The sequence below is a fragment of the Psammomys obesus genome, unplaced genomic scaffold, assembly GCF_907164565.1.
Source record: "Psammomys obesus unplaced genomic scaffold, mPsaObe1.curated_primary_1811, whole genome shotgun sequence".
In the NCBI taxonomy this organism is placed as follows: Eukaryota; Metazoa; Chordata; class Mammalia; order Rodentia; family Muridae; genus Psammomys; species Psammomys obesus.
Window position 1 is genome coordinate 140826 of NW_026586589.1, and position 13424 is coordinate 154249.

General features: G+C 45.2%; 1 protein-coding gene across 1 annotated transcript; it reads left to right on the forward strand.

Annotated features, from left to right (window-relative positions):
• Positions 1 to 12471: 12471 nt before the first annotated feature.
• On the forward strand, positions 12472 to 13424 carry Wfdc12 (WAP four-disulfide core domain 12). The gene is made up of 3 exons (XM_055602191.1): positions 12472 to 12550; positions 12655 to 12807; positions 13237 to 13424. Exons 1-3 carry the CDS (start codon positions 12472 to 12474, stop codon positions 13260 to 13262), a joined length of 258 nt encoding a protein of 85 aa, XP_055458166.1. The 3' UTR covers positions 13263 to 13424.

Below are 13424 nucleotides of genomic sequence, written 5' to 3' on the forward strand. Positions count from 1 at the left end.
TCCCTGACAGCACATCTCAATGCTCTTGGGAAGAGAGCACATAGCAGGGTTCACAAAGTGATGACCAGGTGCCCCTGAACCATGTCCCTGCCACAATTTTGCATCTGTTCCTCTCTCTATTCTTTCTAGGCAAATCTGAGAAGATGCATTTGCTACAGTCTCAGTCTAGCATAAAAGTGGTCTCCGGCTCTTCCTTGATCCTCACAGGCCTGACCTGATACCAAGAGCAAAGCACTTATTAATGTGAATACAAGAAAAAGTAATAAAGTATTATGTATTTGTCTATTTTCTGTTGCAATTTTTTAAAAAAAAAACTACCTTAGGCTGGGATTTTTAGAAATAAGGAAGTTTTACAACCTAGCACTGCAAAACATACTTGAAATGATGTGTACAAATGAGAAAGGAGTTCTGTTGGAGAACACGGGGAAGAATTAATTTCATGAGAGGATAAGGTGAGTTGTTATATACTTTTCATTGGCTGTGATAAGAGGCATAACTGTAAGGAAGGAAAAGTGCATTTGGGACCTTTGAAGATGCTATCAACCTCAGTAGAAATGGCACAGTGGATATCTGTTAGACTTCAAACCAAATTAGACTTCAAACCAAAATTGGTCAGAAGAGGGCCTCTACATATTAATAAAAAGAACAAGTCAGCAGGAAGATATGACAATTGCAAATATTTATGCACAAAGCACCAAGATACCCAATTTGAAATAATAAACTGGAGGGCAATCTAAGGTCTAGATACAATGATAAGGAGTGATTTTCACACCCTACTTTCATCTCTAGATAGGTCATCCAAACTCAAAGTCAAAAAGAAACTGCAGAGTTAAACTATACAATAGATCAAATAGACTTAACATATATCTGTAAGATGTTCAACCCAACCAACTTTATTCTTGGCAGAATTATCAAAATAGGCTATGTCAAATAGGTCACAAAGCAAATCTTACTAAAAGGTAATCAAAGCAACATCTTTGATATATCAAATCAGTACAGTGAACCTAGAAGTCAAGAGAAAGCATGCTCAGAGATTGCATGATGCTGTCCTGAATGAAGAGATAAGGGGGAGTGAGTTCATAGAACAGGAAGAAAACGAGTACAGCTTTACCTTTGCAAAAAAGCTAAGGAAGTTCTAAAGGAAAATTCCCGCTATCAGAGTTTATGCAGTGAGTCACTGTGAAGATCAGGTAAGAAGTTTAAAACATCCAACAGTTAAGTTAAACTGAAAGCACCATTTAGAAAGCTCTTAGGAATACAGCTGAGGCAGTTCTAATGACACGTATATTTATCAATGTTAGTCTTTTAAAAAAAATCTGAGAAGGGGCTGGAGAGATGGCTCGGTGGTTAAGAGCACTGCCTGCTCTTCCAAAGGACCCGAGTTCAATTATCAACTCACAACTGTCTGTCACTCCTGTTCCACTCTCACGGAGACATATATCCAGTCAAAGCACCAATATACATAAAATAAAAATAAAGTTTAAAAAGTCTAAGAAGTCTTGAATAAATAACTTAGTGGTGAACCTCAAGGTCCCAGAGAAGTAATGACAAGTCAAACTCAAAAGCAGTGGGTGACAAGAAATAATAGACATGAGGAAAGAAATGTATTAAATAGAGACAAAAAGAAACGCAAGTACAGAGCCATAGAATCAGGCTCTATGGGAGTGAGAGAAAAACAGACATCCAGACCAATGGAATAAAACAGAAGAACTAAAATAAAGCTGTGAGGGTACAACATCTGAGTTTTCCCAAAGGTGCTAAAAACCACTCTCCAGCTCTGCTACCCACAGTGGGCAGCTGGTCTTGTCGAATCAGGCCAGCTTCACTGCAGAGCTGCTGCTGTCTTAACGGTGTCAAGCCTCAGCTTCTCTCTCTCTTACACTTTTAATCCTGGGATTCTCACTGCAACTGAGGCTGTACCATGACTAATAACCTCTTCTAGCCTCTTTTCAGGGAGATTCTGGCCTTACCTCTCAATGTCACACCCCAGCTGTCCTCCAGGATCAAAACCAGCACCATGTGGGAAACTCTTGCCCATTACCAAGTTTGGCTGCCAACAGCAGAACCACAGCTTCTGTGTGTGGACCCTGAAGAAAGACTCCCCAGAAGGCAGAAACTCAAATTATGCTGGTCTCTTATTAATTACAGCTGATTCTCCAACCCTAGCTAAGTAACACTGACTGTCCCAGTAATGCACAGGTTTTTTTCATTCCACAGATGATTGATTCTAATGTATGACACAAATAGCCCTGATACTCTTTGCTTCCCTCTGAAGCTTCACAAGTCATGTGTTCATTGCCTGCATCTTTCTGCCATGCAAGTACTAGGCAGGCCCAGATCGCTGCTTAACTTCAGAAATCAGGCAAGATCAGCCATATTTAGGTTAGTATGGCTGTAGAAACTTATACCTTTCCCAATATTTTTACTTTCCAAACTTCCATAGCAGCTCATTGAACTTTGAGCACTGAAATATTTATTTAAAAAAAAAAGTCCAGTCCATCGCAGCAATATTCCACTCTCTGCTCTCAGTTTCTGTTCTAGTTTTCTGTTGCTATGATTAAAAAAAAAAAAAAAAAGCAAAAACAAAAAAACAATCAAACCCAACTTGGGATGGAAAGATGTCTTAATTACCTCTCTATTGGTGTGATGAGACACCATGCCCAAGGTAAGTTCCAGAAGGAAGAGCTTATGTGAGTTCACAGCTTCAGAGGACGAGTCATGATCATCATGGCAGTGAGCAGAACAGCAGGAAGACATGGTGCCAGAGCAGTAGCTGAGAGCTTACATCTTGAGACACAACCAGCAGGCAGGGCTTTTGAAACCTCAAAGCCCCACCCTCCCCAGTGACACACCTCCTCCAACGAGACCACACCCCCAAATCCTTCCCAACTAGTTCCACCAAATGGCAACCAAGTATACAAATATATGGGGACCATTCTCATTCAAACCACTAGAAAATGGTTTATTTGAATGACACCTCCCGATCGTGGTCTATCATTAAAAGAAGTGAGGACAGGCTGAGGGGCTGAGTCCTGCCTCATCAATCATTAATCAAGAAAACACCTCCACAGACATCTCCACAGGCCAATCTGCTGGAGGCACTTTCTCAGTTGAGGTCCCCTCTTACCAGATGATTGTGTCAAGTTGACAAAATATAATGGGCACAAGCAATCATAGGGTAAGTACAAAATTACATGGAGGGAGATCCCACTAGGTGGCCCCCAGAATGGCTGCTGACAGTACCTAGTTTTGCTGAAGTTAAGGAGTAAGGAGGAACAGATCTCTCACACATTGGTGCTATTTCAATTGTTATATGTGTATTGGAGAACTCTTGCCCATATTCATGATGGTGGAACATTCCTACTCTCTACTCCATCAGTCCAGCAATTCTGTCTCTACCTACATTCCACTTATTCTCCAAAATATATGTACAAGAATATTCATGGCAACACCCCTTATAAGAGTCAAAACAACAGAGTAGATGTGCATGCTTCTGACTTTTCCTTTCTGGTGTTTTGGGTTTTGTTCTTTGTTTTTGCTTTGCTTGTGTTGGTGTTTGTCTGTTTTGTTAACTGACAATGTAGCAGTTTTCCTTGAGGCAGTTTCATGCATATGTGTCCTTATACTTTGTTCACATGCACCGCTCTCTCTACATCCATCCCTGATACCTCATGCCTGCCTGATGATGGTCTCCTTCCTCCCTTGAAATAGTTACCTCATTTCCTTTCATGTCACATGTATTCCATTAATCTTTTTTATTTACTCCTTGCCCTTCCTTTAAGATCTCAACCTTCCCTGTCTTATTCCTATTTCACACACACACACACACACACACACACACACACACACACAAACACACACACAATTAACCTAGAGTTCATATCAGGAAAAACCATGAAGTATCTACCTTTTGTTATGTTTTGTTTTGTTTTCAAGACACAGTTTCTCTGTGTAGCCCCCAGCTGTTCAGAAACTCAGTCTGTAGACCAGGCTGGCCTGGAACTCAGAGATACGCCTGCCTCTGCCTTCTGAGTGCTGGGATTAAAGGCGTGCAACCACCACCATCCGGTGAAGCATGTGAATGCGCGTTATTCCATGTAAGATTATAAAGCTCTACCTTACGGCTGTACACAGTCCCACTGTGTATGAGCACCACACCGCATTCTTTTTGTTCTTCTGTGGATGAACACCTAGGCCGAGCCCACTGCTTAACTAGTGTGACTCATTTGGCAGTGAACACTGATCTGCATCTAAGGTATGGAGAAATGTTTCAGTTTTTCTGGCTACACGATAAGAAGTGTGAGTTGCTTACCCCGGACCCATGGCCTCTGAATAACAGTTCTTCTGCTACCTGAATCTACAACAGAACTTACGAATTACGAAGGGCCAGGCCAGCCCTGCTAGTTCCTTTTGTAAACGGGAAACAGTTAAGTCCTTCCTGTTCAGACTGATGCACTTCCGCTTTCCTGGCTTATGAACCGCAGCGCTCGCCCCCACCCCCCATGGTTATTAGCACCGCCCAGCGCTGATTCAAACATCCTCCATGATCACGGTTGTCGCGGGAGATGAAGCCAGGCAGCCTCCCACTGTTCACAGCAGCCATCCTCCTCCTTTGCCTCAGCTTGGTGCAGCCCAGAGCACAGAGGAAAAGAGGTGATGCAGACTGGTCCTGGAGGTACTAGGGCAGGGGAGCGTTTTCCTCTGAGAATTCTGTAGAACCAGCTCGCTGGTCCTGGCAGTGGTCCCGCCTGTGCGTCCTATTCACTCAGGGGCATTTTTCTACAGCTACGCCAAAACCTGGGTATTGCCCGGAGTTTTTTCTTGATTGCCCGTTTCTCCAGTTACCCTTATGCCACCGTGACCAAGGCTGCAAGGGCATCAAAAAGTGCTGTTTCTACTACTGTCAGATGAAGTGTGTGGAACCTTGGACAACTTTGACTTGAAGTGAGTGGCCCCGGACCTACTGTACTCCGTGCTGCCCCAGAAACCTGCCTGAGGATCTAACGTGTGTGTCTTAGAGCCGAGTGCCCAGCACCCGTGGAAATCACTGTGATCAGAGCTTTTAGGCTGGGAGTTACCTAGTAAACACAGCATTCAAGCAGGACGTGGTGGCCCACACCTATAACCCTAGCGTTTGAGAGGTTGACACAGACGGATTAGGAGTCCGGTGTCCTCTCTGGCTATGTGGGGAGTTTGAGATCAGCCTGGGCTACATAATATCATGCTTGAAATGGGCACCAGACTTCCCTGTTTAATGGGACCATTTGGATAGCATTATATCTAAGCCAGCCAATTATTACTGTTTTGTTTTGTTTTTTTTTTGGCCGTGATTGGTTTCAAGTGCTCCTTTTCTCAGTTTGCTGTATTTCACATTGAAGTTGAAAAATAAGGAATTATGAGTTCATAATTTCAGAGCTGAATTGCCTAGAATCCTCCAGCCCTCTGTCCCTAATTCTTTGACTGACACCACAGCCCAGTTCTCTTGGGAGAACTGAATCCCAAGAGTAGGGTTCGGGCCACGGTAGCAGTGGGTTCCCAAGCCATGTCGACAGAACAGCTTACAATAATTGCTCCTAACTCTCTGATTCTTCTCTTCCTAGATGGAAGCCCTTGCTTAACCAGGGCTGGGAAGATGCCGTGCCGTTGGCTCCAACCTGGATGACTGAACACAAATTCTTCTGTCCCATAGGCCCCTCCTGTTAGTGTGTTAAATGCTTATTAATATTAAAACAAAATAAAGAAATAAATCCCTATGTAAAAGCTGTTTCCTGGTGTCGTAGGCAATCACTTGAAGCTAGTACTTTGTATAGAATAGAGGTTTATTTCTCTTACAGTTCTGGAAGCCCAGGAACATACTATCACTCTGCGTTCGGCACTAGTTAGGACCTCGAAGTGAATGGCACCACAGTGGTAGCAACATGTGGGAAAGTCACGAGCAGTACATACAGAAGAAAAGGGTGGGGGAGGGGCGCCAGCCCATCCCAAAGGAATAATTCCACTTCTGCCTGGTATGTAGTGATGGTTTCTGAAGGTGTTACTCACATGACCTAATCAACTGCCACCAGGCCGTACCACTTAAAGGCTCCCTACCTCACACTGAAGACAGCTTCACATAGATGAACTCTTCAGAGAAGTGCTCAAAATAAATCAGATCCACTGTGTACTTTTTAACTGTGTGGAACCCTGTTAGACTTCTCTCTTCATCCCCTCCTTCCTACTCCTCTGTCCTGTTCTTCCTTCCTCTCTCCTTTCCTCCCTCCCTCCCTCTGCCCTTCTCTCCTCTCTTTCTTTCCTCTCCCTTCTCTTTCTTCCATAGATCAGATTCCAAAGATTTTAGGGTCAAATTTTAGCGCTTGTACCTTACAAAGGACACACACACACACACCCCCCGCATCCTAAGATGGAGGAGCACACTATGTTCACTGCAGCTTTCCCAGCACAGGTGCTGGGTTCTCCTGGTGTCTCGATTTGGGACTAGGTTTGCAGCTGTGAGTTAGGAGTAAGCCAGGGACTGTTTTCCCTCGGGACTGTTTAAAGGCTGGTGGATGTTCAGTGGGCAAACTGTCCACTATGCAAGAATGAGGACCTGAGCTTGGATCTCCAGGCCTGTAATCTCCACGCTGGGAGGTAGAGACAGGAGAATCACAGGGGCTATCTGGTCAGCCATAGCTAGCCAACCAGTGAACTCTAGGTTCAGTGAGTGACCCTGTCTCAAAAAAGAAGGTGGAGAGAGATAGAGGAAGATGCTCACTGTTGACCTTTGGCCTCTGCATGCACCCACATGCATGCACTACACAGGAAGCGAGAAAGGGAAGACACTAAGGTCCTTATGGTCTTGAAATATAAGTCATTATAAGTTAGTGAGTAGAGAAAGAGATCCTCCATGGCTCATCCTAATCTTCCTCACAAAACGTTTCCCAATTCAGTTTCTTCACTTCATGCTTCTGTGCTGCTTTCAACTTCCTTAAAAACCGCAGTGGTCGTAGAGATTTGAGAAGATGGCCTACTGTAAGCCCCTGTGCTTACTTACTGGGCCGAGACCACCTGATATTGCTTCGAGGAATTAAATCAGGCCAGTTGGAGGGGCCACGGCACAACTGAGGCTGTGACAATATTATTGAGAGCAACCAGACTTTTTAGATCTTTATCAGAAACAGAATATGATGGAAATTGCCAGGATCAATACAGTTGTAGTTGCCGGGACACAGTGACCTTTGCAAGTTATACAGGGTACACAAGATTAATGTCTAAGGCCACTTGTCCTGTCATGCTTTCATGCTTCATTTACTGCTAAGAGAACATACAGAGAAACACAAATAGGGCCTGGACACTTCACTGCCTGAGGGAGTGCATCAGTCTGTAGGGAACAAGAAGGCACAAGGTGTCCCAAGAGTCATGGACTCTAACCCGAAAAGCCTATGACACGCACCTCTCAAGGTAGCAAGGCCAAGCCAACTCCATGGTTCCCTTCAGCCTACTAAATTTTTGTAACAAATACCGGGAAAAAAAAAAGTTTGAGGGAAACCGTTGGTTCAACGCCATGTTTTCAGTTGCAGTCTGATGTTTTTATAGTAGTTACATCACTGTAAGTGGGGCAGCAAAAGCACTGAACAAGACCATTTTGTGCATAGAAGGAAAAAAAAAAGGTTATTGGAGAGCAAACTGCTGAGTTGTCTCACAATGTAGAGGACAGCAGCCCAGCCAGGAGAACAAGAAGGCTTTACAGGGTTCCTGGAGGCTCCCTTCCTCTCAGGAGATTTTTTTTTTCTTTGCTCTGCCTTGAATAGAACAGGATCCCAATCCTACTGAGAGGGCTCTGTGCTTGATGCAGTGAAGCCAATTTATGAGTATCAGCTGTCCTTTGCCAATGGTGGATGGCTGTTTAGGGGGGAACTTGAAGACTGCAGTTATTTGAAAAGCAATATCCCTGAGTCACGGGGTTTCTGAGAAATTCTGGGGATTGGGTTTCTATTTACTCATGGCCATCTGCGCCAGCTAAGCTCAGGGAGCCATTTTAGGGTATGGGCAGCTGCACCACCATCTTAGGGGCCTGCATTGTGATCTAACAGTCACAAGGTATAAAATTTTCCATACAGATTTAGTAGTGTTGTTTATATTAAATGGGTACATTGAACTTTTCAGTGTTCTTAGTGAAACTGAATTATGTCCCTGTCTTCATTTGATGATAACATTGACTAACAAAAGAGGATAAAAGAAGGCCTAGAGAAATAGCCTAGTGGTTACGAGCTCTGGCTGCTCCTCCAGAGGGCCCAGGTCCTATTCTCTGCGCCCACGTGGTGGCTCACAATGACCCGTAACTCCAGTTCCAGGGGATCCGATGCCCTCTTCTGGACCCCTCAGGGACCACGCGTGCAATGCTGGCAAAACACTTACACACATAAAATAACAGATGTTTAACGATAAATTCCGACAGCAGTGAGTCCTCTGGCACGTGTCACCCTCAGAGCTTCTTTGGGCGAAGAATGTTATCCCCAGGGCAATCCTTTCACCTCTCTGATAGGACGCCGAAACTTCATAGCAATAGCCGTGTGTTTTTCGCTGGAATGCCACGTGAAATACAGCATGGCAGGGAGGGCTACTTTTGCTTTTCAGTTAACGTATTTTAAATTATAGCTGCTGTAGTTACTAACACAATGATGCTGTGAGCAAGTAAATAATTACTGTTAGTTAGTTGGGAACAATAGCTATGTGCAAGGCTCCTTGCCTGCTTCAAACTGGGCTGCCTTTCCAGATTCCAGGGACAAAATCCTTCCTAACAGTACCCTCGGCACGCGGCAAACGTATGCCCAAGTTAGTGATCCCTTCCCAGAGCTGCCAATAGGTGCGATTCTGAAGAATTACCTTCTCTGACCAAAATGATACACACTGCCTTATCCCAGACATATAGATTCTGGGATAAATTTCCTTTACATGCCTGAGTGGAAGTAATTACAGTGAGTAACTTCACAGCCTTGGATTTTCTTATGGAGAACTGGAGGGAGGGCTTGGGCCTGTCATTTTGAAACCAGTCAGTCTCTCAACTGAAGCTATCCTTATCTTTCTCGAAGTCCTTTATTTTAGGCTCTCAGCACACTTGAAAGTCTTTCTGAATGTTCAAAGCAGCCCAGAGTTAAGTTCAAGGGGGTGCGGATGTGAGCTTAGCTAATATTGGGGTACCAGCAGCTGGGGGAGCTGGCCTAGTGTCTTCCGGAGACTGATGTCTCTTTCTTCCTTCCCTTACATTTTCTCCATGCTCCCCAAAACACACACACGCACACACGTGTACACACACAGGCACACACACTAGCCGTATGGACATTTGTGCATGACAGAGTCCAGAGCCTGAGTGGGGTCAGAAAGAGTGAAGACCTAGCAAGCGGATGTCAGGCTGATGAGGACAGAAAGTAGAAACTCCAGCTACGGTATGAGCAGGCTTCATCCTATCCGTTGAGAACACGAAGAGGAAGACAGATGTTTCTGGGAGAACAAAAAATTCCCAAGACATGATTCCTGCCTGGGTTTCCAGCCTGTCACCACGTGCACTTCTAAACCAAGAGTGCAGCATCAGATGGAAACTGTCAGCTGCCGTCTTGACCCCGAGACCCACCCTGCACTTGCCTCCCATAGTCACATGAGGCACCTCCTTAAAGTCCCACCTCACCCCCAAACCTACTGGTTTTGCATGTACCTCTGGAGAACCTTGACTAACATGGCATGTTCAGTAAAAAACTCATTTTGTGGCGTCTAGTTGTATAAATGTTAGCAAATACAGAGATTTGTGTAGTGGGTGTCACAATCGGGCTACAGTACATTTATCTCTAGAACAGCTGCACTTTTGGTTTTTGTGGAGTTTTGTTTTGTCTCTGTTTTCCATTATATTAACATTCTGTCCGCAGCTCCTGAGCCCCACTGGCCATGTGCACACACTCTCTGCTCTTACCACCTGGCTTTTCCCTGAATGCTGCACACAAGATGAAAACTTATTTGGCTGTAGCTACAAAACTATGTTAATGCACACAGAATATGCTGGTTTTGGTTGAGGGGTGACCAGGCACACAGAATGTGCTGGTTTTGGTTGGAGGGGTCATGGTGTGTTGATGCTTTTGTTATTGTTGTATTAGATGGGAGGGGACTTGTGATGGAGCCCAGGGTGGCCTCCAACCATTGAGCTTCCTGCTTCCACCTCCTGAGTGCTGGGACAACAGGCCTGCATCTCCACACCCCACTCTCCATTTCCATTTAGAGTCATCTCGCTTCCACATAAAAGGGAGGAATGGCCAAAGCAACAAAAGCAGATTGCCCTCTTAAACCAAGACCAAAGTCAACTGGAGAGGAAAATGACCTCTGATTAACATTTGGTCCTAAGGAGAGGATACCTTCACTCCACCTTGTGACCATAACCAGAAGCCCCGGGGTTTGACATCATCCACATCCACCAAGGAAGTGAAACAAAAGAATGATTAGTGGGAAGTTTGAGACAGAGGCCACCTCTTAGAGCAGGGTGGCCTGATAAGCTCTGTTCTGTTATGCTCTGTGAAGTTATTATAAATTGCTGGGCATGGTGACACAGACCTTTAATTCCAGCACTTCGGAGGCAGAAGCAGGGAGATCTCTATGAGTTCAAGGCCAGCCTAGTCTACATAGCAAGTTCCCAGGAGAGCCAGGGCTCTGTGGAGAAACCTTGTCAAAAAAAAATAACTTTTATAAAATATGTGTTTAATGCTGCTGTTTTCAAAGAGGAAAAACATTGGTTGCATTCTTTCATCTGTAGAGCTTGTTGTATAATAAAGTTGGTGTTTTTTGTTTCAGGAAATTGTATCAAAAACTAGCTACAAATAAACTTTGGAGACAGAAAAGCAAATGTGTATTATTGGGCCACACGTAGCACACACTGTCAGTTTTCTAAGATATGATCGTCATTTCGTACGTTGGAGACTTTCATTATTAGGATTTGCATGGTGTATATAAGTTAAGCATGGAGGATATACCTTTTGCAGTTTGGTTTTAAGTGTTTCAACAACTATTGATCTAGATACCCCAAACTGTTATTAATTGTTCAATCCAGTATAGGTATATGAGTGTATATGAGTATCACTGCTCTGGTTTTTAATATTTTCTGTATATTTGATAGTTAGTAATAAAACGTTGGAGGTAAGGAATAGCCAGCATACTCCAACATTCATATATTTGCTCACCAAGTCCCCAGACTTCAGCTCTGAGACACAACATACCAATGAACCTGCAGCCATGACTCACCGCCTAATAGGGATCCAGATGGAGGGATCCTCCCTCTCTTCACTTGACCTCAAATCAGCCCCTTTTATAGTCCAGGAAGTAGACACACCCTATACTCAAATACAAACCTTACTCAAGACTCCCAGTAGCAAATTGTAGAAAACTAACTCAACCAGCTTAGGCAAAAAGGTAAATCTTAGGTGTGGTGACCTGTCTACCAGTAAGGCACCAAAGAGCTGATCTTGGGGGAAAATGCTGGTGAAGAATAGGATTCCCTCAAAAGCGCTCTCATCTCTCATTTCTTTTTTTTTTTTTTTCTTTTTTTTTTTTTTTTTAACACACTATGTATTTATCCTCTCCAGTTCCTGGGCTTGTGAGGATTATTTTTCCCCCTGTAGAGGTAGTTCAAAGAAAAGACTCAAGACGTTGCCCTGCTCCACACACACAGCACCATTCCACCTACAGGCTTCCTTCCCAGAAGACCCCCAGGCTAGGAGTCCAAACTGGATTCATAGTTCTTAAGGGAGGCGACTTGGAGTCAAAGATGTGAGAGCTGGAGGGGCTGAGCAGAGTTTTGGGGTCGGGGTGCATTTCAGGAAATGCAACCTAATTTCTATGAATGAGATACAACTTTGACATATGTTTTATAAATAAGGAAAAAGTGAGTTTTAGAAAGGAAAAGCCTTCAGCCACATAACTAGTAACAAAGCCAAAGTCAGCTTTCACCTGTGGCACGTGAGGATGGCATGGTTTGGAGCATGTAGTGATGGAATCTGGGTGTGACAGAGCCTTCCTTGGAGTGATGAGAAAACTGGGGACCAGTCCCAACATGACAGGAAGAAGTGAAGGACTCTGTCTGAAGGGGGACAGTCAGAAACGGGGCTCAGTGGTGAACATCAGATTTGAGGAAATCTGGTCCTGCCACTGCCAGGCTGTGTGTCCTTGAATCCCCCTCTGTGCTTCCTTTCCTCCTTCTCCCAGAGGAAAGTGCAGTCTTGACGGTAACTTGGCCTCAGCAGACACCTCTACCTCTTGTGCAAACAAAGGATCTCACAGTTAGGAGATCTTGGAGAGGCTCCAAGTCCCTCACTGGAGATGGTGGACATTTCTGACGGGGCTTGAAAAGCACAGGCCTCCCTGTCATCAGCAAACCTTGAGCCCTGCCCATTGCCACTCCCAGCAGAAACAATAGAAATCCAGCCTCAGCCTCAGCCTCAGCCTCAGCCTCTCGGCAGCATGCGGTCAGACGGTCTCTTGGTCCTCGTTGCGGTCCTCATTTCCACTGCTCTGGTGGCTGGAGATGGAGTCAAAGGGGGTATGTGGATATGGTGAGATGGGTAGAGATGGGGTGGGAGCCCCCAGATTACAGAGAGGGCTGGAGCCCTCCTCTTACCTTGTGCCTTCCTCCACCAAATGAAGAGAAAGCAGGAGTTTGCCCGGCGGACAACTGGCGCTGCATCAGGAGTGAGGGTCCCCTGTGTTACAGAGACAGGAACTGTGAGGGTGAGCAGAAGTGCTGTTTTCTGCACTGTCGCTACAGATGTGTGCAACCTGTGAAGACGCTGGAGGACAGTAAGTAGCCCCCACTCCTGTTCATGGCCCTCCCTCCCACTCTCCCTGTCCCTGTCTAGCTCCTGAAAGCATGGGGGAGCAGTTTTTGGAGAAGGGCAGAGTGAAATGGTTATGAGCTTATGGGATCCCAGAGATCAGTGGCCTTGAACTTCTCTTTTGGACAATGGAGGAAAACAGGGATGTGCTCAGAGCAGAGTGGGGAGAAATGCCTCCGAGCTCTCCCTCCTCCCAGGACTGTCCTCCATAAGTCATGCTCCCTCCTTTCCTCCTCTGGAAGTCGCTGTCACCTACCCCTGCCCCCAAGGGTCCACAGACTTAAAGTATGGGAGAAACAGGCACCCTATGGAAAGCTTGGCCCAGAGTCCTTGTGTGCAAAAGAGGGGGCGACGTGAGCCTCCCTCTTCTGCAGAGTCCCCTCCGTTTCCATAGATGAAGCCCTCATGAGTGAGGTGTGATGCCTCATAGACAAGGCCTCAGGGGACTGCCTCACCCTTCCACCACGTAAGGACACAGCAAGAAGGGACAAAGACCGAAAACCAGGCCTTTCCAGATCCTGAATCTCCCGGCACCTTGATCTTGGACCCCTAGCCTCCAGAACTCTGAGAAATAAATGTTGT